The sequence below is a fragment of the Phalacrocorax carbo genome, chromosome 1, assembly GCF_963921805.1.
Source record: "Phalacrocorax carbo chromosome 1, bPhaCar2.1, whole genome shotgun sequence".
Taxonomy (NCBI): domain Eukaryota; kingdom Metazoa; phylum Chordata; class Aves; order Suliformes; family Phalacrocoracidae; genus Phalacrocorax; species Phalacrocorax carbo.
Genome location: NC_087513.1, coordinates 120635982 through 120658763, shown reverse-complemented (window position 1 = coordinate 120658763; position 22782 = coordinate 120635982). Strand labels below are relative to the sequence as shown.

Here is a 22782-nt window from a genome sequence, read left to right as displayed (position 1 = left end):
TCGTCATTGCCTCGCATAGTGACGCCGGTACGCTGCGCCCGCCCTGGCGCGCACGTGGCGGTGTTGACGCATGGAGGGCGACGGCGGCGGCGGGGGTCGCAGGCCCGGTCCCGGGCCGGCTCTGGCGCTCCGCGGGCCGCTGATGGCCGCCAGCGGCGGCGGCCGGCTCCTGGCGGCGCGGTACAGGGACCCCGGGTCAGTGGCGGGCGGGGCGGCGGCGGGGTTGGGGCCTGCTCCGCTGGCGGCGGCGGCGGCGGGCCGGGGCGGGCGGGCCGGGCGTCCCGGCGGTCCCGGCGATCCCGGCGGCGGGGGCCGCCCCGGCGGGGCTGGCTGCGCGTCCCCTGCGGCTGCCGGGCGGGGTTGGGGGAGGCCCGGCCGGCTTCTACCTTCCGGGAGGGCCTTGCCCAGTTTTCCGGCACGGTTATGCACCACGAGGTGCACGTCACTGGTGCGTGAACAATGTGGGAAATGCTAGTGACAAATATGTCAAGCCTGACAAAAAAGTCAAATATCACGGTTACTTTGCCAATGGGCTACGATTTCCTTTTTTTTTTTTTTTTGTCTTTTCTTTTTTTTGGCGTATGTGTACGGTCCGAGGTTTTAAACTTCCACTGCGTCTGTAGCGCTTTGGGACCCCATTTCACAAGGGTATTGGTGGCTCGAGGTAGGGCTCAGTTGCACACATAACCGCGGAATAATAGCATGTTACCAAAGAGTTGAGTCTCTTCATAGCTAAGGTCATGGTTGTTCTAGTTCCAGTGGTTTCAGTCTGTTGATTTTATTTCCAGTGATGATAGTCTCTTCGTGTATGATTGTGTCAGCGTGGAGAAGACGACCTCGGGAAATAAAGGGTGAGAAAATCTGCTTGGGCAATCTGCTGTTTTCCTAGAGGGTGCATCTCCTCCTGAGGTTATGTGGCAGAGAAGATCATAAAAGAAAGTCACGGGATGACTGCTTGAGCAGGTGATGGCTAGGTTGTTTTTGTTAACCCTGATGGATATGTATGTATGTATTTTTTTGTTTGTTTCATCCTGGAGGGGATACTGTACACCTGGTTTTTTTTTTTAGAGAAACACTAGCAGTATAATCAATGATTCTGTATGAGTCTTCTCAGACAAGACATTTAAAGAAAAATGCTGCAGTTTTTTTATTAGACTAAGACATAAAAAAAAAATACTGTACCCCAGTAATATAACTCCTCCTTCAGGTCTATTCTCTAAGTCATGAGATTTCAAAACGCGAAAAAGTCTTTTTCTTAGTTTAGTTCAGCCACTGGGCATTGTTTTACCTGTAGCCAGTTTTATTCTTTTCCCCTAAATTTGTATCAAGGTCTGCTAGCACAAACCCTAGCAGGTAATGATACAGGCTTAGACCTTATATCAGTTTCCCTTTTCTTGGCTTTTTCCTTTGCATTAATGTTCAAGTTGGCTCGACATTTTAAGAGAAATAAAACTTCTGGCATTGTACCTTGTTCTTCATGCTCTTTCTTGGTGGCATGAGAGCAACCTTCTCTTCTTAAGGATTTCAGTAACTCTCAGGTTGTGAAATGTTGTTCCCCTTCTCTCTGTATTAGGCAGGATGGAAGACTGACAGATAAAGGAAGTGATGACATCCTAGCTTTTGCCTTCTCCCCATCAGGAGATTATTTTGCCTTGACAGATAACAGCAAACGTCTGATTCTGTTCCATACGAAGGCCTCCTGGGAATGTGTTAGCATCAGGTAAAGAAGCAGGATGTTGCTTTGTTATGGAGTTATGGCTGAATAATTTAGAGTTATAAAATAGTAGTACTTAGGATGTTGCTATTTGTTATCACTAAGCTTCTTTTTTTTTCCCTTGTACTTGCTCAAACAAATTTAATGATCTTGGGAATTCAAACATCTTTGTCAAGAAGTGGTGTGCGGCATGCCCCACACCAAGAACGGGAGTGCAGATGTTTATATCATTGGTCAATAAAAGGCTAATCTCTTCTTTTATTCAAAAAAAATAGTATTTGCATCGTTAAGAACTGAAACTTTTCCCACTCCTAGTGAACAGTAAGGTAGGGCTTGTAAGAGCAATACTGAGCAGTTCAGTGAGTGTACTGTCTGTTTCTGTTGATTTGGAGGAGAAGATGATGTGGGGAGTTTGTGAACTCTCTCCAAAGTATATCTTTAGAGATGCTGCCAACTGTCTCTTCTGTAGTACAGTCCTCTAGAGAAAACAGTCTGTAGCTGTCCACCAGAGGTCCTCCAGTTACAAGTTTTCTGCTGCTGCTTGTGACAATTGTCTGTAAAAAAGAGGACCATGAAGGACTTCCTGAGAAAGTACCTCAGCATGTGACGTCTCTGCTTCTGGGGGTCTCTGACAAATGTGTGGCCCTGGCTGCAAAAGAAAATGGAGTCTCTGTCAGCTTGGCTGTGAGTGTAGGGTACATGATGGACCTTTGGTGGGTTAACCAATGTTGTAGTGAGTAAGTATTCACTGACAAGACCAGAAATGGCAAATTCTGTTCATTCTGCGTTCTGTTTTCCCTGCTGCCCTGCCTGTATGTCTTGCCCGTAGTATGCCATTGAATAATTGTTTGATATTTCAGTTTTCTGCTAAAAGATCAACTAGGGCCACAGCTGGAAATTTTTGGAATGTCACTACCTCCTATTAGGAAACGGGGAATACAGGCAAAAGGGTCTCTGCGTGAAAAAAAAAAATACCAAAGCTGAGGTGTGCAACTGGCGTCAGTGTTTTGTGGCAAGCTGTATAAAAGCTTTCACGTGGTGCTAGCTTTTGTAGTCAGCTCATTTCAGACAATGGGAACTTTTGAATCTTGTGTTTAAGATCAAAGGCTGTACAATGAACCTGGAGCAAGACTTTTTCTTGTTGGCAAGGTAGCCTGTTTTGAAACTGCTGGCTGAGCCTGCAGTGTGTTAGTAGGCTTTCTTGTCCTATACGTTTCCTGTTGTTATGGTGTTCCTTTAAACAGTCACTAAAAACTATTAGAGTTTGTTTTCCTACCTGAAGTACAGTATATTGTTCTTTTGCCTCCAGACAGTCACTGAATTTCAGAGTAGGCAAATAGAAATGTCCGTTCCCTATGGTGTCCACAGTCTTATGTTACCACACAGCACATAATGGAGTTTGGAAAAGAGGTTTTATGAGAAGAAAAATTAACAGTAATAACAATAGCTGTTAAGTTGCAGAAGCATTGTCCAGACTAAGTGATTAAACCTTTTTTAAAAACGTGTTTTCTTACATATATTGTCCTTACATTTACCTGAAAAGTTCTAAGAAAACCATTACCTGCTACAATGGCAACTGGGACTGTAAGATACTGGCAGATGGTAAGGCAAAGTTAGAGTTCAAGTTCAGGGCTTTGCCTGGACAAGGTACCCTGAGATGCGGCCCTCTGACTCTGGATGTGAGGAGGAAGAGTCCTCAGGGCTCACAAGGAAGCGCTTCCTTTTACACTATGAAGTGACAACTGGAGAAGTTGTTTCAACACAGTTTTCAGATGTGTTGCTACAAAGGACTTTTGCTAGGAGAACTCCTACCTGGTCTTCTCTTTTCTATGTGTTTAACTTGCATGTTTATTATGGAGAGTGCAAGAAAGTCTACCAGCTTTCTTTAGAGTACTGGCAGGCTGCCTAGGGAAAATGCTTAGCTGAGACAGTACCTAAGCAAAAAGCAGGCATGCAGCTTTAATGGTCTCCTTTTTTTCTCCCACCCCTGCAGATGTTTGCTATTGCATAGGTTAGTCATTTAATAGGTCTCAGAAGTGCTATTTTGGCCCCATACCCTCCCTTAACAGAGTGTTGCATCTGAGAGCTTTTTGTCCAGTCTCTTGGACTGTTTAGCTGGGTCCAAATTGAGACTTGCTGAAGCTGCCATCGAGGGCTGTTCAAACTGTGCCATTTTTCTTTCAGGTCCGTGAACAGGAGATGTACTGCCCTGGTTATTACAGCTGCGGAAGATAAGATCCTGGTTGCAGACAAGTCTGGTGATGTCTATTCTTACTCAATAACAGAACCCCAAGCAGATGGAAAACTTGAGTTGGGTCACTTGTCTCTGGTATTGGATGTGGTAAGTATGTGCCTCCGTGTAGACAGCATACAAACCTGCATTCCTGCTTGTGTTTGGGTCTTTCATTGTTGCTCTTTCCCAGATTTGGGAGTTCTTTTTTTTTTTTTAATAAATGAAATACATGGTTTGGATTTATTCTTGCTGAGTTTGCATCTGCATAGTTTGGTAAGGAAACAAGCTTACCAAAGGGCTGTCTGTTCTGGGAGTGTGAATATCCCAGCAGTCTTCATGTTACAGTCACAGAAGACTTAGTGATGAAATGTACATGGGAATTCACCCAGTCTGTCATGTCATTTGAGCTCTTCAGTGTAGTAAGTTTCTGTCTTTTTAAGATGCAGTGGGCCTTCCATCTGTACTGTTGGAGCTCAGTGGCTTTCACTGGACCCAGTAGTCAGTGCTGCTTGTCTTAGTGAGCAAGAAAGTTACTGTCATAAAGATTTATGCTTCCATTGTCAGTGGAAAAGTGTGGCTTACTGTTTGCACCTGCCATTCAGAGTCAGGAGAAACAGATAGTTTACTACTTACCTTTTTTCTCCTGGTTAGGAAGAATTATATTAAAACAAGCATTGAACTACTGGGCACCAAACCTCTCACTTTATCAACAGGTGCTGAGTCCTGATGACCGGTATATCCTAACTGCAGACAGAGATGAGAAGATCAGAGTCAGCTTGGCAAAGGCTCCTTATAGTATTGTATCCTACTGTCTGGGACACAAAGAGTAAGTTCATTGTGTGCAAAAGTTATTGTGTGCAGCTCTTCACTGTGCCCCAGTGGACAAAATAATTGTCTCCTCAAATCATATTAAACGAAAGCTGTGTTAGAGTCATAGAATGGTTTGGGTCAGAAGAGACCTTTAAAGGTCACCTAGTCCAACACCCCTGCAGTGAGCAGGGACATCTTCAACTAGATCAGGTTGCTCAGAGCCCCGTCCAACCTGTTCTTGAATGTTTCCTGGGATGGGGCATCTACCACCTCTCTGGGCAACCTGTTCCACTGTTTCACCACCCTCATCATGAAAAAAAAGTCTTCCTATCTACTCTAAATCTACCCATTTTTAGTTTAAAACCATTACCCCTTGTTTTTTTGCAACAGGCCATATTAAAAAGTCTATTCCCATCTTTCTTATAATCCCCTTTTATATATTGAAAGGCTGCAATAAGGTCTCCCTGGAGCCTTCTCTTCTCCAGACTGAACAATCCCAACTCTCTCAGCCTTTCTTCACAGGAGAGGTGCTCCAGCCCTGTGATCACTTTTATGGCCCTCCTCTGGTCCCACTCCAACAGGTCCTTGTCTTTCCTGTGCTGAGGGCTCCAGAGCTGGACACAGCACTCCAGGTGGGGTCTCAGCAGAGCTGAGTAGAGGGGCAGAATCACCTCCCTTGACCTGTTGGCCACAGCAGACTCCAGAGCCTGGTGATTGTTAGTTCAGGATGGAACCTACCTTAGTCTTAGCGAGGGAAGTCTTAGGAAGTCTTTGTCGTTTGAACAGATGTTAATCTAATGGCATTTCAATACAGAGCTCAGACTTGGATGTTCTGTGGTAATACAGAAAGTCCTGGCTGTATCAGTAGGAAGGACGGAGCAGTCTTTCTGCCTGGACACTAGACTGCAGTGAGCTAGAGGCTGCAGAATGGTCCCATAAAATAGATGCAAGGAATCACACTTCTTAATGTAGTTACCTGGCCTTTCTAGTAGCTGAGAAAAGGGACTTGGTGTTTTCTTTAGGTTGTTTCTATTGCTGTGGATAAGAACACTTAGGCAAGTAGAAAGGTCGGTGGAAGGTGGATCGTAGGGGTTATCCCTGTAGAAAGATGATGTGTTTCTGTGGTACTAAGCCTAGTAAAATGCAGGGTTCACTCTGCATAAAAACAGGAAGGATGATTTTCCCTTCTTTCCCTTTCTCCTCCATCCTGAAGTGAAGGTCCTTCTAATTACAGTGATCTGAAGAGTGGAAGGCAGCAAAGCAACCTGCTAGCTATACTGATGATTCAGATGTGCTCTGGCTTGCTAGGAGACCAGTATTTCTTTTGGTATAGGAATAGGGGTTGTCTTCTAGCCAGATTAAGAGGACTTCCTTTTCAGCCTACCAAAGGGACTGTACTCTCCCTTTTCTTCTCAGTAGTCCTTTTCCCGTGAAGAAGCCTCAAAGGGCAAACAGACTTTTAAAAGACTTCTCCCTCTACACTTTGCTGCTTAAAATGTCTATCACTTGTGGTATTTTCCAAGTCTTTGCCTTCCACCTCTATGTGGTTTTGTGGGCTTTTGGAGGTTTGTTGTTGTCTTTGGTTGTTAGGGTTTTTGAGTAGGGTAGGGGGGTGGGGGTGGGGGAGTTGTGCAAGTTTTTTTGTGTGTGTGGCCATTGCTACATTTTTAAGTCCTTGGTGACAAGGTAGCAGAGAAGATGTGACCCTACATAGGGCAGAGAATGTACGTCATTCTGCAGCTCTGGCGCCGAATTAGTTACTTGGGGATGGCAACACTCTTCCAGTCATGCTCTTCCATAAGATGATGCAACATGGTGCAGTCAACTCACTATATCAGAAACAAGAGTTGAAGAAAGACGGTGTGACTGGGAAACTTGAGATACGGGTAGCACCCCGTTTAAACTTGCCCACCAAGGTGTTTTAATAGAGCATTTAGGACACAGATTAATTTGTAGTGTCAGTCTGATTTTAATAACATCATTTGGTAGTCTAACCCTTGTAGAATTGGCATAGTATAAAAAGCAAGATAATACTCGTGTTAAAGGTCTAAGTAGTCTTTGATCAGGTCAGCTTGTATATCATATTTAGAGCCATGCCTGATGTTTCCACCTACTGTGTACATAGTTGTACTTTCTAATGTATAGTGCTTGATGGTCAGAAAGATGTGTTTAAAAGGGGGGCTGTTGTGTCTGCACAAAGAGTTCATTAGTGGCTGCAGAGTGGAAAGGCACTTAGTGTAAATTGATTCAAATATGTTTAAAAATTCAACATTTAAATTAGGAATTAATAAGCAAAGGATTACATAAAGCAGCTATAGGTGTTATTTCGTTTCATGCTCCTGGATTGTCTCCTTTCAATGGGGTGCATGGTGATTCTTGCTGGATCTTTTATGCCTGCGTGCAGCTGCCATTGCTGCGTTGTCATGAAAGTTTGTATTACAGTGGCCAGATATCTTCCTTCTATTTTTTTTCCCTTTCTTTTTTTAATGGCCTTAAAACTATGCCCTTTTTCAAAAGCAAGACTGTCCCACTCAGGTAATGTTCTGCCCAGGTCACTACGTTTTAAGTTGCTGAGCTCTAAGATAATAGTGAATTCCAGAAGGTCAGGTCCTCGTTACTCAGCAAAGACAAGTCATGGTATTACGTACTTCTAAAAAACAGGGTTCCTGAATGTAGACACTGGTGGTAAATTGCCACATGCATGTTTTAAAGTTTTGTAAAGATTGCTTTTGAATGATCCCCAACTGTGATGGGAGAGAGGTGGTACTCTGAAAGTTGAGTCAACACTGTTGTTGTGTTTTAAAAGCATCTGTCGATTCGTGTTTTTAATGTGTACCGTGAATTGAGAAAGGGGAACATGCTGCCTGAGTAAATTTGTCTCCATTGGCTTTTTTTGGTCTAAATGGCAACGTTCTCAGTTGGGAGGAAGTCAGCAGAATTCCTTGAGTGCAGATGGGGAAATATTTTTTTTTCTATTAAGTAGGAAGTCAGTAGTTTGTGTAGTATCTGTTAAGTACTGTAGCCCTATTTTTCCTTCCTCCTAATTAGCTTGATGTGGAAAGTATATTTGTTTATTTTAAGATTCTCTTTAAAATTGGTGTTTTCTCTTACTGTGTGTGTTTAAAGACCAGAGTGTCATGCAAGAGAGTTCAACTTTTGACTACTTTCCCTTTAGGTTTGTAAGCAAAATACTTGTAATACCCAACTATCCTGATCTGCTGGTGTCAGCTTCTGGGGTATGTATTGCAATTTTTTCCAAAACAGGTTGGGTTTTTTTTGAAATGTAGACTTCAAAACCATCATTTTCTTGTGTTTCTCCCAAGTTCCTTGGGATACTTGGAATAATCTCTCATGGTTTATAGCATGCCCTCTCTATCCCTCCTTCCCTCTCCTTCTCATTTTCCTGTTCAGTGTTCAGCCATTCTATTGCTAGATCATGTAAGAGCCATTTACTGTGCTTATAGCAAGGCTAGCGTCTTATTAAGATCTTTGGGACAACAAAATCACGAAGTCCTCAGTATTTCTTCATCATTAACTCTTGCTTTGGAGCACAGACAAACTTTAATCATTGGGCTATTCAATAACTTTGAAGCGAATGGGTATTATGCCAGCCTGCCATGATAAGGAGTGTCTTGAGAATGAATGGCCTTAGAATCACAGATTTTTTTTAGAGCTTTTAAGATGAGAAAATTGTTCCCTCTATACCCTCCCACTTGCTTTTCCCCTGTGATACTGAATTATGTCCTTGTCTGTGTGTCCTCATATTACGTCCAAGGCATGTTGTATAGAGGTTGCAGTGCAGTGCTACACACCATGTAGTGAGTGTGCCTACCTTTCCCTTCACCCAGCCCTTTTCTTAAATGGATGGCATCCTGCTGTCATGCCAGTCCTGTCTGAGTGAGTAGATGGAGTTGATCTAAAAGAAGGGAAACAATATTCTTTGTTTCCCAGGCTACACTGCATAGGAAACAAATAATGTTTTCTGTGAAGATCGTAGTAATTCTTAGCATTTTGTTTCAGCTGCTGCTCCTTTTGTTTCCCTAAGGCTCTTGCCTCTTGTTCCTCTAATTCTTCAAGCCACTCTAGGGTCAGTGCTGTGTGCAGCTGTATTTCATTCTTAGCAAACGCTCTTTGATGACTCTGTTTTTCCAGGGAGGTGTTTAGCTTCTCTCCAGGAGGATACTAAATCAAATGAGAATTTGGATGATAACATGAGGAAGGGTGGAGAAGAGCAACCTGAAACAATTGCCATTAAAATGCTGAGCACGTGTATTACTGTGTATTTGAGACAGACTTGAAATGCACTCCTCCAGCTACCCAATTTCCACTTCAAAAGGAGAATTAGAGTTAGCATGATTGAATAATTTAGAATGGAGGGGAAAAATTATGTTAATTAAAATGCTTTATCTGCAATTTGAGGTCTTAACTAAGTGACTATTTAGCAGCTTCTGTGGGAAGCTCTTCAGGGAAATAGGGCTTAGCTGAAGGCTGTGAGTGGCCTCTCTTTGCCTGAGATGCTGTTAGTAATAGACTTGTGTCTGCTTCTATCTGTCCAGGACTCAACTCTGAGACTCTGGAAGTACAAAAGCGGGGAAGAAGTGTACTGCTGTCATCTAAGTAGCATCTGTGGGACTGAGACAAATAAAACTGACCAGGTATGCCTGTGTGTGTTACTGCTTTTGCCATCTTCCTGATCCTTGTGACTCCCAAATGTGTGTGTTTGCATTTTGTTAGGAGTGCCCCCATTCTGTTGGTGGGTTTGGAAGTTATGTGAGACCCAGAAACTTGTTACAGTAGTCTGGGATTTCAGGAAAGGAAGGAAGTCCCTGAAATCCATTTGTGTCTCTTGTGTGAATTTCTAAAAAATGCAAGTGGTGACCAAAAGAAGCTATTTGTAATTCTTCCCAAATAAAAGTTCTGCACACTGGACAAAGCCTTTGTTTTAAAATTTCTCAAAAACACAGGTGCCCTAGTCTCTTCACCAGAAAAGACCTTGTAACACTGGAAAGACCTAAAAATTCACCCATTTTTAAAAAAATACTTAGAATTTCAAGTGTTAAAGTTGCAATTTATCTGAGCAAAAAGAAGCTTTGTAACATTTGTAACCAGTCACCTGCAGTAATACTGCCCTGCAGAGTCAAAACACTGCGCTTGTTCCTTTGGGTTGTTCTGAAGCTGGGCAGCGTCCAAAATTAAAATGTACGAGTCCTACATTAAAACTGAATGCCCCAGGAGCTCTCCTTAGCTTGCAGCCTGTACATGAGTGGTATCATATGTGTGCATTTGGGGTGCTACTGTGATTTAGGATGCTAATCTGATGCGAGCAGTGGTTCTGGTAGTACTTGATCTCTGGTTTTGGTCTTTCTTGTCACGTGAATCAGCGTATGACCCATTAGCAGTAAAACAGCACTCGTTCTTGTCCCTGCTGTGTATTTCATATTAAGCCAGCTGCTAATCTGTTGGGTTGTTTAAGAATTGTCCTGCTGGGTGTGTTCTTCATGTGAATCTCTAAAACCACTTCTTTCTCTGAAGACCACAGCTGTCTCCCAGTTGTTAAGTGACTGGGAAGCCTGTAGTCATGCATGGCTCTTGAGGCAAATCCACTGCGGAATTCATAGCCAGGCTGAAACTGAATTGAAATCTTTCCTCCCATGTGTTTTGTGTGGTTTTGGTTAGTCCAAGTGTGGTGTGCTCAGCTTCTCTCAGCAGGTGCCATTCCTGGGGATCTATCAGAGATTCTTTGCTGTCTGTGTAGGTCTGGCCTGATCTTTTTAGTGGGATTCCCAGTTACTGAACTGGGAGCAACATCCACGGAAGGACCAAGCTCCTAGAGACAGACCTGGCAACTGAAGGTTTTTTTCTGTGCAGAAGACATCAGCAAGTTGTTCTTTGTGTTGGCATAATAACATGCAACTTTGTGTCTGTAAATAAGCCCAGGAAGGCAGCCACTTCCCTCACAGCATTCAAAGCTTAGATACTGGAAATCTTGGTTTTGGCCTGCAGTTCCTCTTAGCAGGAGTTCAGGGTGGTATCTATATGGACAATTTAACCTGCTCCTGACCCTGAAAGTATACTTTAAAGCACACCTGAGACAGAGACCTCTTGTACACATTCACAAGGTCTCTGGCTCATTTCATCTTGAGTCCAGTGCTTGAAGTCTTTGAGGTAGCTATTTCTGGGTTTGGTTTTTTTTTTGGAAGCAAAAAATAAGTGTACCAAATTAGGTGACAAGCCCACCTTGCTAGTATCCTCTTATAGTCTGGGTGCGGCAGCATTTGAGTGAGGAAAGGAAAATTAAGATTGAGACAAACCGACAAAATTAGTTTACCACATATAGCCTTCTGCAAATAAGTGGCTTGGGGAGTTTCAAAGCTGAAGTGTTTTGTGTTCAAAAGTAGCTAACAGTGCTTTGTGGAAATGATGTGATTTGATAGCCATTGAATCCATGTCTGCAGTAATGTTGCAAGGCATTTTTTGGGGGGGGAAGAACGGTTTTATTTTAAAATACTTTGCCTTCTAGCTTTATTGGATCATTGAGGACTAGTAAGCAGCTAGCTGTGGAGAATCCTGTTATTAATTTTGAAAATGCTACTTGTTGCTTAGACTGGCTTAGCATTTAGTAAGATAGCATGTATGTAAATTAATTTTTACGTACAAGTAAAAATTACGCATGTAATTTTGTGTACAGTGCTTGATCTCACACTGAATCCTAACTCCGTCTTGTTGCAAACTAATCTTGTTGCTGCTAGCAGCAGCTGGTTTAAGAAAGAATCTCCAACTGTCTTAGAATGGTCTTGAAGGCTTTTGACTGTAGTTTAGTAATACTTGCCTTGTCCCTTAACACACCTGATAAAGTCCCTTCCATAGGATACTCTTTATGCTGATGGAGTCTCTTGGTAGAAATTTAAGATTTCCTTTGATTGTTTAAGGAGTCTCTGTTTAGCTGCTTATCCTTGGTGTGAGTAAGCAATGACAGAAGGGGAAACACATAAACTGTGGGTTAATAAATATAACACAGCAGTTAATAAACTGTATTCCTGCAGTGTTTTTGCAGTTGTTCTATCCACTGCCATATGTGTCTCCTGACCATGATCTTGGAAGCCTCAGGCTGGCCTGTTCCTTGAATCTGTGAAATTCTGCTTACTGCCCACTCATACAGGCATTTTAAAACCTGTCTCTAATGACACTGAATTTGCATGATGCTTGAGGGGTGCAGAAGACTGACTTCCAGAGTTTGTATGTACTTGGAACAGTAATCAGGCAGTGTCGCAGTGATTACAGACAGATAAATGACAGATTTAAACCTTGGTGCGGTGCATTGCCACCTTTGTGTTGCATTGCTACACCGCTGCTGATATGTACTTATTTCAGAACAATTATGTCTTAATGGCCAGCAGGACCAAAGGGGAAAGCAGACTTGTATCTTGCTGCCATCATAGTGCTAGAAGTGCCAGAGATGATGTCTGGTGGTAGTATTTAATTGTGCTGTGCATCCAGGAGTATCAAAGATCATCTTCACAACCTGTAACATTTATAGTCTGAATTTGAGGGAACAATCTTGAGTCAGCACTTTGTAGGTTGTAACTAGCATGCTGTCTGCAAATTACTCTGGCAGCCAAGGATCAGTTGGGGATATAAGTGTTTTTCTTTTCTTTCGTGTTGCATTTCATTTTCACCATTGATAACCACTGTGAATGCGCTGAAGTTCAAAACATAACTTGAAGCACTATGATAATGGAATCCTCAGTAATGGTGGGTCATGTGAGCACATAAAAGTGGGCTTATTTTGCTTGGCAGACAATGAATATATGTCTGTTTTGGGAATGTAGGAGTGTGTTTAAGGAGCATAGCATTGGTTTCAGCTGATGGTTGCAGATCCTCAGTTCATTTTCCCACTAGAATGGGAGTAATTCTCTAATTTCATAGTGCTATATAAATATTTTTCCTGCTTCGGAGCTTTCATCTCATCTGATCCTCTTGACAGCAGAAGCTTGTTTAAAGTCCAGAACATGAATTGTACAACTCTACACCAGTGCTCCAGTATATTAATTTTTCATAGGGTTGCCTCTTCTCACGGACAACATCAAAAGTTAATTTTAAGGTGTTGGCAGGCTGATAACAGTGCCATATAACTGCTGAACAAGTTCAGAGAATATCAAGTGAATATCTGTTTATTAAAGTCTGATCTTGTAGCTCATATTTAAGTTAACTGATTTCATAGTCTAGTCCTTGAACAAGATACTACTCTGAGGCTTGCATTCACTTTGCTGACTGTTAACTTACCCACACATGGAAAGGAAAGAGCTTGTGAAGATGATATATTTTCTAGTCTCTGTCCAGCTGTGAATAACGCTTGGTTCAAATCAAAAAAGCTGCCTCCCCCTTCCCCCAGTGAGGGTGGGGGAGAGCTGCTGCATACTTCAGGTTCACAGAACCCTTTGTCTCTCTGACAAAGTGCTCAGCTGCGTAGGTGGGCACTTGCCCTGCTTGTTTGTCATGAGGCACGCAGAGAGGCAGAGCTTTGTTATTAGAAATAGATATCACAGGTTTGATTTTTTTTAATATGTATCTATTTCTTGGCTTGTTCCCTTAAATGTCTAAAGAACCCACTGGTGGTTTACAATAGGAGCTGTCAGTTCTAGTCTAAAGCTGTGGTGTAAATGGCTCCATACTGCAATAACTACATTTAGGCATATTAGTTAGCTACAGAGAACCTTTCTGATTCAGCTCACTCATCCTACCAGTATTTGGAACCATAAGCATTTTTATGTCAGCGTTAAACAGGGGTCCTGGGTCCCAATGATAAATATGGACTAACAACTTAGTATTTCTGCAGAGTAGCAAGAGATCGGTCCCATCTGTTCCCAAGAGCTCTGAAACATATCATCCTTTTGATAATGTTTTCTATGAAGTGGTTCTCTTCTGTCTGAACAGGCAATCGAGTACGTGAGTGAAAAGTGTGTGCGTGCCATTGTTCTTGCTTCCCCACCATGAGATTGTATCACACAGTGGATTTTATTTTTTTCTCTCGTGTGCTGGAGATGCACCGTGTAACACTGGTTTTCAGCTACATTTATATAATTAATTAACTTTCTTTCCCACAGTTGGTTTATCTTGTAGTAGTTGCCTCATGTACTGTTGACAAAATAGTTAGCTTCTGGTATTAAACTTGCTGACTTGAATGTTTGGAAGCTGTACAGCTTGTTTTGCTTTCCTACATAGATTGCAAAATTCTGAAATAGGCACCCTGACAATGCCTATACATCAGCTGGTAGATCAAAGGGTAAAATCCTGTGGTTACTCCCAAATTCAGCTTAACCTGGTGAACCAGAGGTTCTGTCTAGTGACCAGTGTCGTGTTTGGGAAAGAGGGGAAGGCTGGAAAGGGGGTAAAAGGAAAGGGGACTTGAGATTGCATATGAATTCTGCCAGCAGAGTGTCAAGATTTGTCTTCTCTGCCCCAAAGGGAATAACTCACTACTTCTCTAGTAGGAAGGCTTTATTAATCGGAAGTGCTGGTGTTATCGCTACTTATAAAATATAATTGAAAACCAGCCTTTTGCTTTTGCAGGTTCGTCTTTCACATTATATAACAGATACTTCTGAAAAAGCACCCTAGGGCATCTTGCAGTTTCTCTGCTCCTCCCAAGTTCTTACTTCCCACTCAAGGAGCCTCAAATCAGTTGTTAGGTACTTCAAGCAGTATGGTTTATGCAGCAAAGGTATTTCTCTGATTCTCTCCCAGGTGAAACTATATATCTTCTAAATTAGGAGTGTGGTGTGGGGTTTGTTGTTGTTGTTGGGTGTGGGATGTTTGTTTGTTTGTTTTTTAATGAGGAAAATAGCCTCAGGCAGTCTCACCTTGTTCTTCAGAACACTTTTTCTGCTAAGTGGTATGGCTTCATCCAGACGCAGGTTGAAAACAGAGACAGGCAGCAAGGATATTAGTTATGCTTCACTATCTTCTTTTTTTAACAAACGTTGCAGCTAATGGCTTGTGCTTATAATCTCTAAGCTGCTAGTGTAATACCCTGGCTGAGTGGGCTTAACGTTGATGTTTTTTCCATTAGCATTAAAGGAGTGAATGTTTGCAGGTCGTGTACTTTCCTTCACCTGTTAGTTTGTCTGCTAAGAGTAGCCCACTAAAACCTTTGTATTTGACCTCTGTTTGGATGGCTGTGAAGGGAGAGGTGTGGAAAACTTCATAAAACAGCAAACACTGGTACAAAAATATACTTGATTGAAGTTTAAAGGTAATTATGTTGCTTAACTTGCTGCACATTAAGACATCTGCTAAATTTTAAAGGCTAAGACATGAAACGGAATGCGAATTTTCTGCCCATAAATGGTCTTAACTTACAAGAATGTTTCTTTTTCTTTTCCTAATAGAAATACACTGTGTCAAGAATAACCTACTGCTGTCAAGGTGGTTATGTTGCCATTCTATGTGACTGGTAAGAATAAATGGAATAATGGCTAAAATCGTCACAGCTCCTGCAAAGACAAGAGCAACTTTCTCTGTTGGCTGTCCTAACTTTCCCCTAGCATGCAGTACTTGGTACTGTGGATCTTCAAGTGTCCCAGGCAAGCCTGTGGCAACCCAGGGAGCCTCTGAATCCTTACTGTACTTGGTGTGAGTGCAAGGGTTACCTGGCTTAGCTGAATTTTGCAGACTTTGCAATGCCTTTCCCTCAAGGCTGGGCACTCAGGATCTCTCCCCTTAATTGCTGTGCCTGACCTGTGTGGTTTGCGTCCCGTTTTGTTTAGGGTGCTGTGGTAATGGAGCGGCCAAACTTCTGTTACCATATTCTGCTCCTTTAAACGTGTTGGCCATTCTGTTTAAAACCACAGCATGCTTCAGTTTAAAATTATGGAGATGCTGTGTTGACTTTTGGATTCAAATGTATGTTTGTGTAAGGAGGGAGTGCTCGGGAGCTGAAGGGCCTAAGTACTGAGGAACCTTACAAATCCAGCTTGGGGGGAAACGTCTTGCAGGGGTGGACAAGCCCTCTTCTCCTCTCTTTCCACAGCACGTTAAGCCTGCCAAGGAAGCTGTTCTTTCTGACAAAAGCTTGCAACAGGAAAGGGAGAGGTTGCCAGAGCTGCCTGCACAGTGAAATCGTCAATCTATCCCCTCAGTGGACTTGCCCTTTGCCAGGGCGAGGAGCCTTAGCTGCTTCTGTCACGCCTTCTGCATGGGCACCCAAACTGGCCCTGGAAGGGGAAGCTGTGTCAGCCAAGGGCTGTATCCATGTCACTTAGCCCAGGGGCTGTGCTGTGCTCTGCGTCATGCTTTTATGTCCCGCTCCGCAGCCCAACAATTCTAAACAGTGCTGTCATGTGGACCTGGTAGGCCACTCAGGAGGGAGCCGAGGTGTCCTGCGTGGCACACCGGGGATCTGTCCGAGGGAGGTTAGGAAGCTCTGCTGTTAGAGTGAGTGCTGATGGGAGAGGTGGAGATGGATGCAGTGCCAGTACTGGTCTTTAGTTGTGTCAGGTTTTCGTGTCCCTGTCATTCCCCCCGCCCCTCCCTAGCATGGAATTCCTTTCCTGTTTTATTTTGACTGGTGCTCAGTTACCTGTTCCTTCAAGTGAAGCCCTGTAGACCAGTGTCCTATGATGCCACACTCCTTATATAAATCCTTAGTAATCCTTATGAAATTCCCTTTGCTACCTTTTCTTTTACAGAAAAGGCAGCACTGACTGCTTTTTGTTTCATATAACACTTGAAAAGCCATTTGACTTGTTAGGTATTTACAGCTTCTGCCTCAGATGATGTAAGCAAACCACGCTTGAAGTGCTAGAGTATTTTTTGCAAATCCTAATGACTTTGCTTTGGCTCTGTTTGGAATTAGAGTGGGTGTTTGCTGTAGCTTGCTGTACAAGTGATGGCTGTAGGTGGATTTGGTAATAATGGTAATTAAGTTTTTCCTCTCAAAAGTATTCCCACAGTCTACATCTTTCAGCTTGATGCCATTGCCCAGCAGCTAGTTTACAGACAGCAAATCTCTTTGAAACATAAAGGTTGGGACATTGCATTTGAGGAAACGGGAGATCTATGGATTTTGCAGGAAGACAATGAAGCTCCTCTTCAATTTTACAGACCATGTGATGGACAGTGGAAGGTAGATATGTTTGTTACGCTAACATCCTGAATGTTTTGTGTTGTCTTGAGGCCATAACAAAAAAAACCTATGTTCCATGAAAGCTAAATGGCACACTTCTCTATTTATGTCTTGAGACAGAGTAAAAGTCATAGATACACATCTCATTCTACTTCTCACCTGCATATAATACAAAGCTGTTGAGAGCTTGTTATGAATACCAGTTTCTTCTCTGGTGAAGCTAACATTTGGCATAGCAGGGTCAAGCAGAGTGGTTGTCAGCCGTTGCACTCAGTACTTTAAACCATTGCCTGTGCTTTCTGTGTGCTGCACTTGATTATTTAAAAAAAAAACCAAACCATAAAACAACAAAATCCCATTGTGGTTTTGTCAGGAATGGTTTCCACACCGCCTTCCCCATGCCTGCCTCTGAGGGATCCTTTGGGAGACAAGGCATTCTGGGAGCATCAAGGGGAATTTATTTTTTCCAACTGAGAACAGGGAGTCAAATTTGAGGGATGTGCTATGAAGTTCTCTGTAGTAGCCTATGAAACAACTGGAAACTCGCTTGTTATCCTTGTAAGTCCCCAGCTAATCCTGGTATACTTGTGAAGTGTGTGGTTTTTAAATGAAACTGCTAAGTATGTTCTTTGACCCTTATATGTTCCTTGTGATATTCCTCTTCCTCACAGATTAGTAAGTAGGAATCCATTTTCTTTTCCTTCAAGCTGCAGAGCTTCCCCAGCAGAATACGTGATCTCAGACCAGGTTTCTATAGCAGTCCTGGAAGAAAGGAGCCTAAAAGAGATAATGGAGGTCTTACACCTGCACTTCTTTCACTATACTTGCCTGAGAGCTGTTGCATTTTTCTGTGTGCTCTGAAACATGAGATTGTTTATTATTCCCAAAATAACCATGCATTGTTCCTTCTTTTCCCAGGCTGTAACTGATGACAAAGGATTACAGAAGATGTCAAAATATCTTCAAGACAACTGGACAGTGTTTGAAGGTGAGAAATGTGGCCTAAAGGCCCAGGAAATCTGATTTTTACAGCTAAAGCATAAGATATAGGGGTAAGGTTAGAGTTCAGGTCAGCTATACTGGCTGTTGAAGTCACTTAATCTTTCAGTTTTCTCAGTTTCATCACTCCATCTGGTATGGAAGTTACTGTAGACCGTGAAGCATGTTCAGGTTACTATTGTCACAAAATGATGTAGGTATGTAGGTCTGAATTTGTAGCATTGTAACTGCTGTACGTAGACGCCTTATCACAGGGACATACCTAAACACCCTGTGACAGAGCCACTGCAGTCTGTCTTACTGCTGCAACAGAGAATGCTGCTGTTTGTCGTCTCATCTCTTTGCCTGGGCATGACACTTTATCAGAAGTACAGTGGAAGCAGTAAGAATGGAATAGCCATGGGAGAAGTAGCTTCACTGTAAGGATGAACTGTTTGGGTCCACCTTGGCAAGGTAGATCATGTGGAGCTTGCTGTGGCTGGAGGGTGTGACCCTGGATGGTATGACAGACGAAATTGATTGGTATGAGGGCTGGTTCATTTTGTTCTTGATTTCTGACCCACTCCCAGTCTCTGGCAGAAAAATAATACATGGTTTACTAGTTCAGAAGCACCCTATGTTTCCAGGGCTTTTTGTATTTAAAAACCACACAACTTTATTTAGAAGCTGAAATTATGGCAGTGGTGGCTGCAGGGTAGAGAAGGGTTGCTGCATGTGCTAGTGGTTCTCTCATTATGTATGGAGAGTTGATTAATTGAAATTTCCCTCCTGTACTTTGCTGGGAGACTGGGAACCTTCCTTAAAAAAGGTGTTACAGCCCCCACCGGGGTTTTGGTCTGTTCTTGACGGTCATATGTAAAGATGGAAGAGTTGCAGGAATGTGCAGTCTAATGTAAAGTCTCCATAATATCTAGTATTGGATGGCTTAGGGTGAAGCTGTCATTAAGTTGATCATTAAGTTGTCATTACCTTGGTACTGTCTTGGATATCTAAGAGGAAGTCAGGTACCCCTTTGGAAGGGAGAGTGTTTGCATGTAGATGCTGCAGACTTGATAGTTACAGCCATGCAGATAATTAGAAGTATGAGGTCTGAGTGAAAATGAGCGAGAGAGAAGTAAAAAGAGCAGGCAGGGGAAAAGGTTCTGAGCATAATTAGCCAGCGTAGCAAATTACTGCGATACACGGTAGCCGGCTGCATCTGCAGCTGGGAAAGGGGGACTGCTCAGATGACAGGGTCTATTATTGTTAATTAGTAAGGGGAGGCTCACTTGATGAGCACTTATTCCAGTGCATAATTAGTGCTTGAAAAGGTAGTTACTTATTTCAAAAAAGGTGGTCATTATATTGTTTAAACCCAGTCTTAATGCCTGCATATTGTCTCTTTATAAACTTAATTCACCTGATTGCTGATTCTGTACGATTTAAGACGGGTAGGTCAACCTTGAAGTACACGTTGAACAGTTTGACATTCTGTTATAACTTATCCCAGAAGAAGAGAGATCAAGATTTAGTGCACACTGATCAATTAGAGAGTAGCGTGGATATCCAAACTGTCAGCACACCATTTCTCCCAGGGCCAAAGCCAATAAATTGGTCACTGTGTGAGTGCAAGACCCTCAAAAGTAAAAGCATGCACTTTGCTGGGTACCAGCAAGGGAAAGTTTTTCTGCCAAGAAACACGGGGATGCTGTATGAACATTGCTGTGGAGCAGCACACTGGCTTCAGGACCAAACCCAAGCAGGGAGTGGGTTTCCTTGCATTTGCCCTTTAAGATCAAGAAATTTTGGAAGTGGGGAAAAAGTAGGAATACAAAGAGAACTAAAGGTAACTGGCTTTGTCAGGGACCACTCTAACAATTTTTGGAAAAGTGGACCTAGCCAGCTAGTCTCGTTCTATATTCTCTACACATTCGATCTGATTGGGGTTTTTTGGATAGTAGGTAGTTCCCTGTTAACTCGTTTAAACGGTCTTGGAGATGCTGTGATGAATATTATGCCAAATTCACAGATGGTATAACAGAACTGCTGGGGTGAATATTTAGAAACGTGCACACGCTGGAGGATATCACTGTTAGAAGTCTACTTCATTGGGCTTCTTTTAAGTTAATACTCTAGGAAACAAGTCAGCTGAATACTGTTAAGTAGCACACCCTTTGTAGTGCTTAGATCTTGGGCAACAACTCCAATGGGATGTACAGCAATAAGCTGCAACAGCAGTCATTTTAAAACCCAGAAGCCTTGAAGTCTGCAAGTGTCCAACATGTAAAGAGAGCTGTGTGCCCCCTTCGCTTCAATGTCAGGTGCTTGCCTTCGTGCGAATTTTTTAGAATAAAAATGGAGGCTATGCTTGGCTGTGTGAATGCAGGACAGGTGCTTACCAACACCAATCAGGCTTGCACAGTATAAATGCTGAAATTTAATAGAGTGTATAGGACCACAGTAAATGAGTGAAATGCCACTCTCTGGAATTACAGTACAGGAAGTAATTGGTGATACCAGTAAGGGAATTTACACTTGTGTTCTTGCTTTGCCCAACTGCAGGTTTTGTTGGTGCAGAGAGCCACTACAGCAACCTCTACAAGTCTTCATTTGATAACGTGGCCGCCTACCTACAGAGGAAAGAGGAAAAGTTACAGCAGCAGAAAAAGAAAAGGCAGGATCTGCAGCATGGTTCAAATGGACAAACAAAAAAGATGAAGACTGACGAATCATCGCTATGACCCTGTTTTTAGCTTGTAACTTACCTTGCTGAAAGGAACTGATCTGACTGCGGACTGTTTGTAAACGTAAAAAGAATGATGGAAGAAGACTGGTTTAAACATTTATTCAGATTCAGGTTTTCAGGTAGCCTGATATGACAATATCTCACTTGCAGCAGATACTGCATTTACAATATGCCTAAGCTTCTAGCAGTGTACAAGTGTTAGCAGTCAGTCCTGGTAATCTCTAGGGCATGATATATGAATATTGGAGACGGTATTTTCTTTGAAATAGCATTTTCTGTTTGCCTGCTGTGTTCAGGCTTTCTTTTTCAGGTGGAAGTGCACTGATTAAATTTGTTGTGATTTTTGTTGTTTGTTTGGGTTTTTTTTAACTTTTTAAAAGGTCCATTAGTTAATGCAACTAACTTAGTGTACCTGGCTGCGGGAAAGGGAATGTAGCAGAATTCTTGCTGTATATGAACAGTTTTAGCTGAGACCACCATCTCTGTTGTTACCCTTTACCTTCAATTTATATGGCAGGGATTCTGCCTAGCTTCCAGTCCATTGCTTCTTACTTGTGGCATATTCCTATAGGAAGAAGTGCAAAAATAGATTTTATACACTGGAAAGTAAAAGTAAAATGTGTCAGTCAACTTTGTGTTATTGGAAGATCCTTCTACTGCAATAAGATCCTTGTGGGTCTGTGAGAATCATTTGAGAGGCCTACGAGGAAAACTCAAGAGTGGGTTCTGCTTCTTTCAGCAAGAACTTTTTTGTGTTGCCATTAGCCAAGAAATACATCTTTTTGAAAAGTTATCAGTAAGAGCCTTATGGGATCACTTGTTGCTTCATCACAGGGCAGAAGATATGCATTTATCTACCAGACGGCATCATGTCTATATGGAATATAATGTATTTCATAAAACTAGGTGTAGAAATCTGTACAATCCATTAAAAGTATTCAAAATTACCCTATGAACTATGAATAGTTCTCTAGGTCTCTTTATATCGCTGTCCTCTTTGGAGTATCTGGGCACTTAAACATTTTGCACTCAAGTTCTAGTTACACCGATGTGTAAGACGTTGATATGTAGCTTGTTTTGAGAATATCAGGTATTCAGCAGCGAAGCAGAACTTGCTGCTTATGCCTGCTCAGAACTGTAGTCTTGTCCTTACTGTGTGGGCCAGGAGTCTTTCTCGTGCTGTAGGATGTCACATCGATTTTCATATTCCTTCTGTCTGGAAGTGCCTCCTTAAGGATGGAGTGTTGCATGCATTAGTACAGAGCCAGTCCTTCACCTCCAGGGCCTGATTTCTTTCAGTGATTACTTCTAAGAACCTTCTGCCTTGGCAAAGGTCTCTGGATAAAAATTGTGAATTGTCAGGAGTGGTATCGTCTGTCCTGGTTAAAAGCCTCAATTCTGGCAGGACCTGCCTTGGCGTAAGTAAAATGTGAAGTAGTTTCTACTACATGTACAGTTACGTGACATAAGAATGCAGTGTCGCGTCCACTGGGGTTATGGTCTCACGTAGCAATTCAGCCCCCTCTGTCCAATATCCTCATACCAGGGATCTGAAGCATCTCATTTGGATATCACCAAATCAGTCGAGTGCTCCTGGGTTATGCTGGGTCTTAGACAAAGGAGAAGGTGGTAGGTGGCTATGTTTGGGCGTGACGAGGAGTTTTACCCCTTCAGGTACAATAACGCTTTTATTAGAAAGTCTGCTGAGATAAACAGACCTGGCTTTACATAATCTAGAGCAAAGACTTTTGAGCTGATACGTTTTGTTCTGTCTTTCAAGAGAGTGCCTGAACCACCAGGCTGGCCTGCTGGAGTGGCTCGCTGGCTTTCATGGCAAAGAGCTGGCCTAGCTTGGAGACCCAGCCCTTCGCGAGGGTTATCGTCTGAGCACCCCGAGTGCTTGAAGGCTCTTGTGCTGTGTGGAGTCCTTGCCATTTCCTAGGAGTTGGCTTGGGTGGTTTCTTTGTTTGTACTGTTGACTGGTGAGGATCACGTTCTCATACGTGCGTTGCCCTCTCTGCTCTGGGAAGGTGGTGTCTGTCCTTAGCTATGCCGTATTAGAAGTAATTATTTTTGCAGTGCATCATTGTATATGTGTACATATGTGATGTCATATAAATTGAGCAAATGGTTTCCTATATTTAGGTTGGGAATGTGGTAAAAGGCTTAAACTTACA

The 22782-nt window shown here is 42.6% G+C and overlaps 1 protein-coding gene across 1 annotated transcript; it reads left to right on the top strand.

Moving 5' to 3' along the window:
- Positions 1–33: 33 nt before the first annotated feature.
- WDR4 (WD repeat domain 4) lies at positions 34–20950 on the top strand. Its single transcript, XM_064472401.1, has 11 exons — positions 34–195; positions 789–851; positions 1574–1720; positions 3899–4055; positions 4661–4773; positions 7933–7993; positions 9314–9412; positions 15146–15210; positions 16698–16881; positions 17800–17869; positions 20422–20950. Exons 1-11 carry the CDS (start codon positions 71–73, stop codon positions 20598–20600), a joined length of 1263 nt encoding a protein of 420 aa, XP_064328471.1. The 5' UTR covers positions 34–70; the 3' UTR covers positions 20601–20950.
- Positions 20951–22782: the final 1832 nt, after the last annotated feature.

Bases quoted from the DNA above. Each gene is read 5' to 3' on its own strand.
- WDR4 (XM_064472401.1), top strand. From the start codon at position 71: ATGGAGGGCGACGGCGGCGGCGGGGGTCGCAGGCCCGGTCCCGGGCCG. The intron at 7,994-9,313 runs GTATGTATTGCA...CTATCTGTCCAG, and splicing joins TGCTGGTGTCAGCTTCTGGG to GACTCAACTCTGAGACTCTG. The intron at 17,870-20,421 runs GTGAGAAATGTG...GCCCAACTGCAG, and splicing joins CAACTGGACAGTGTTTGAAG to GTTTTGTTGGTGCAGAGAGC.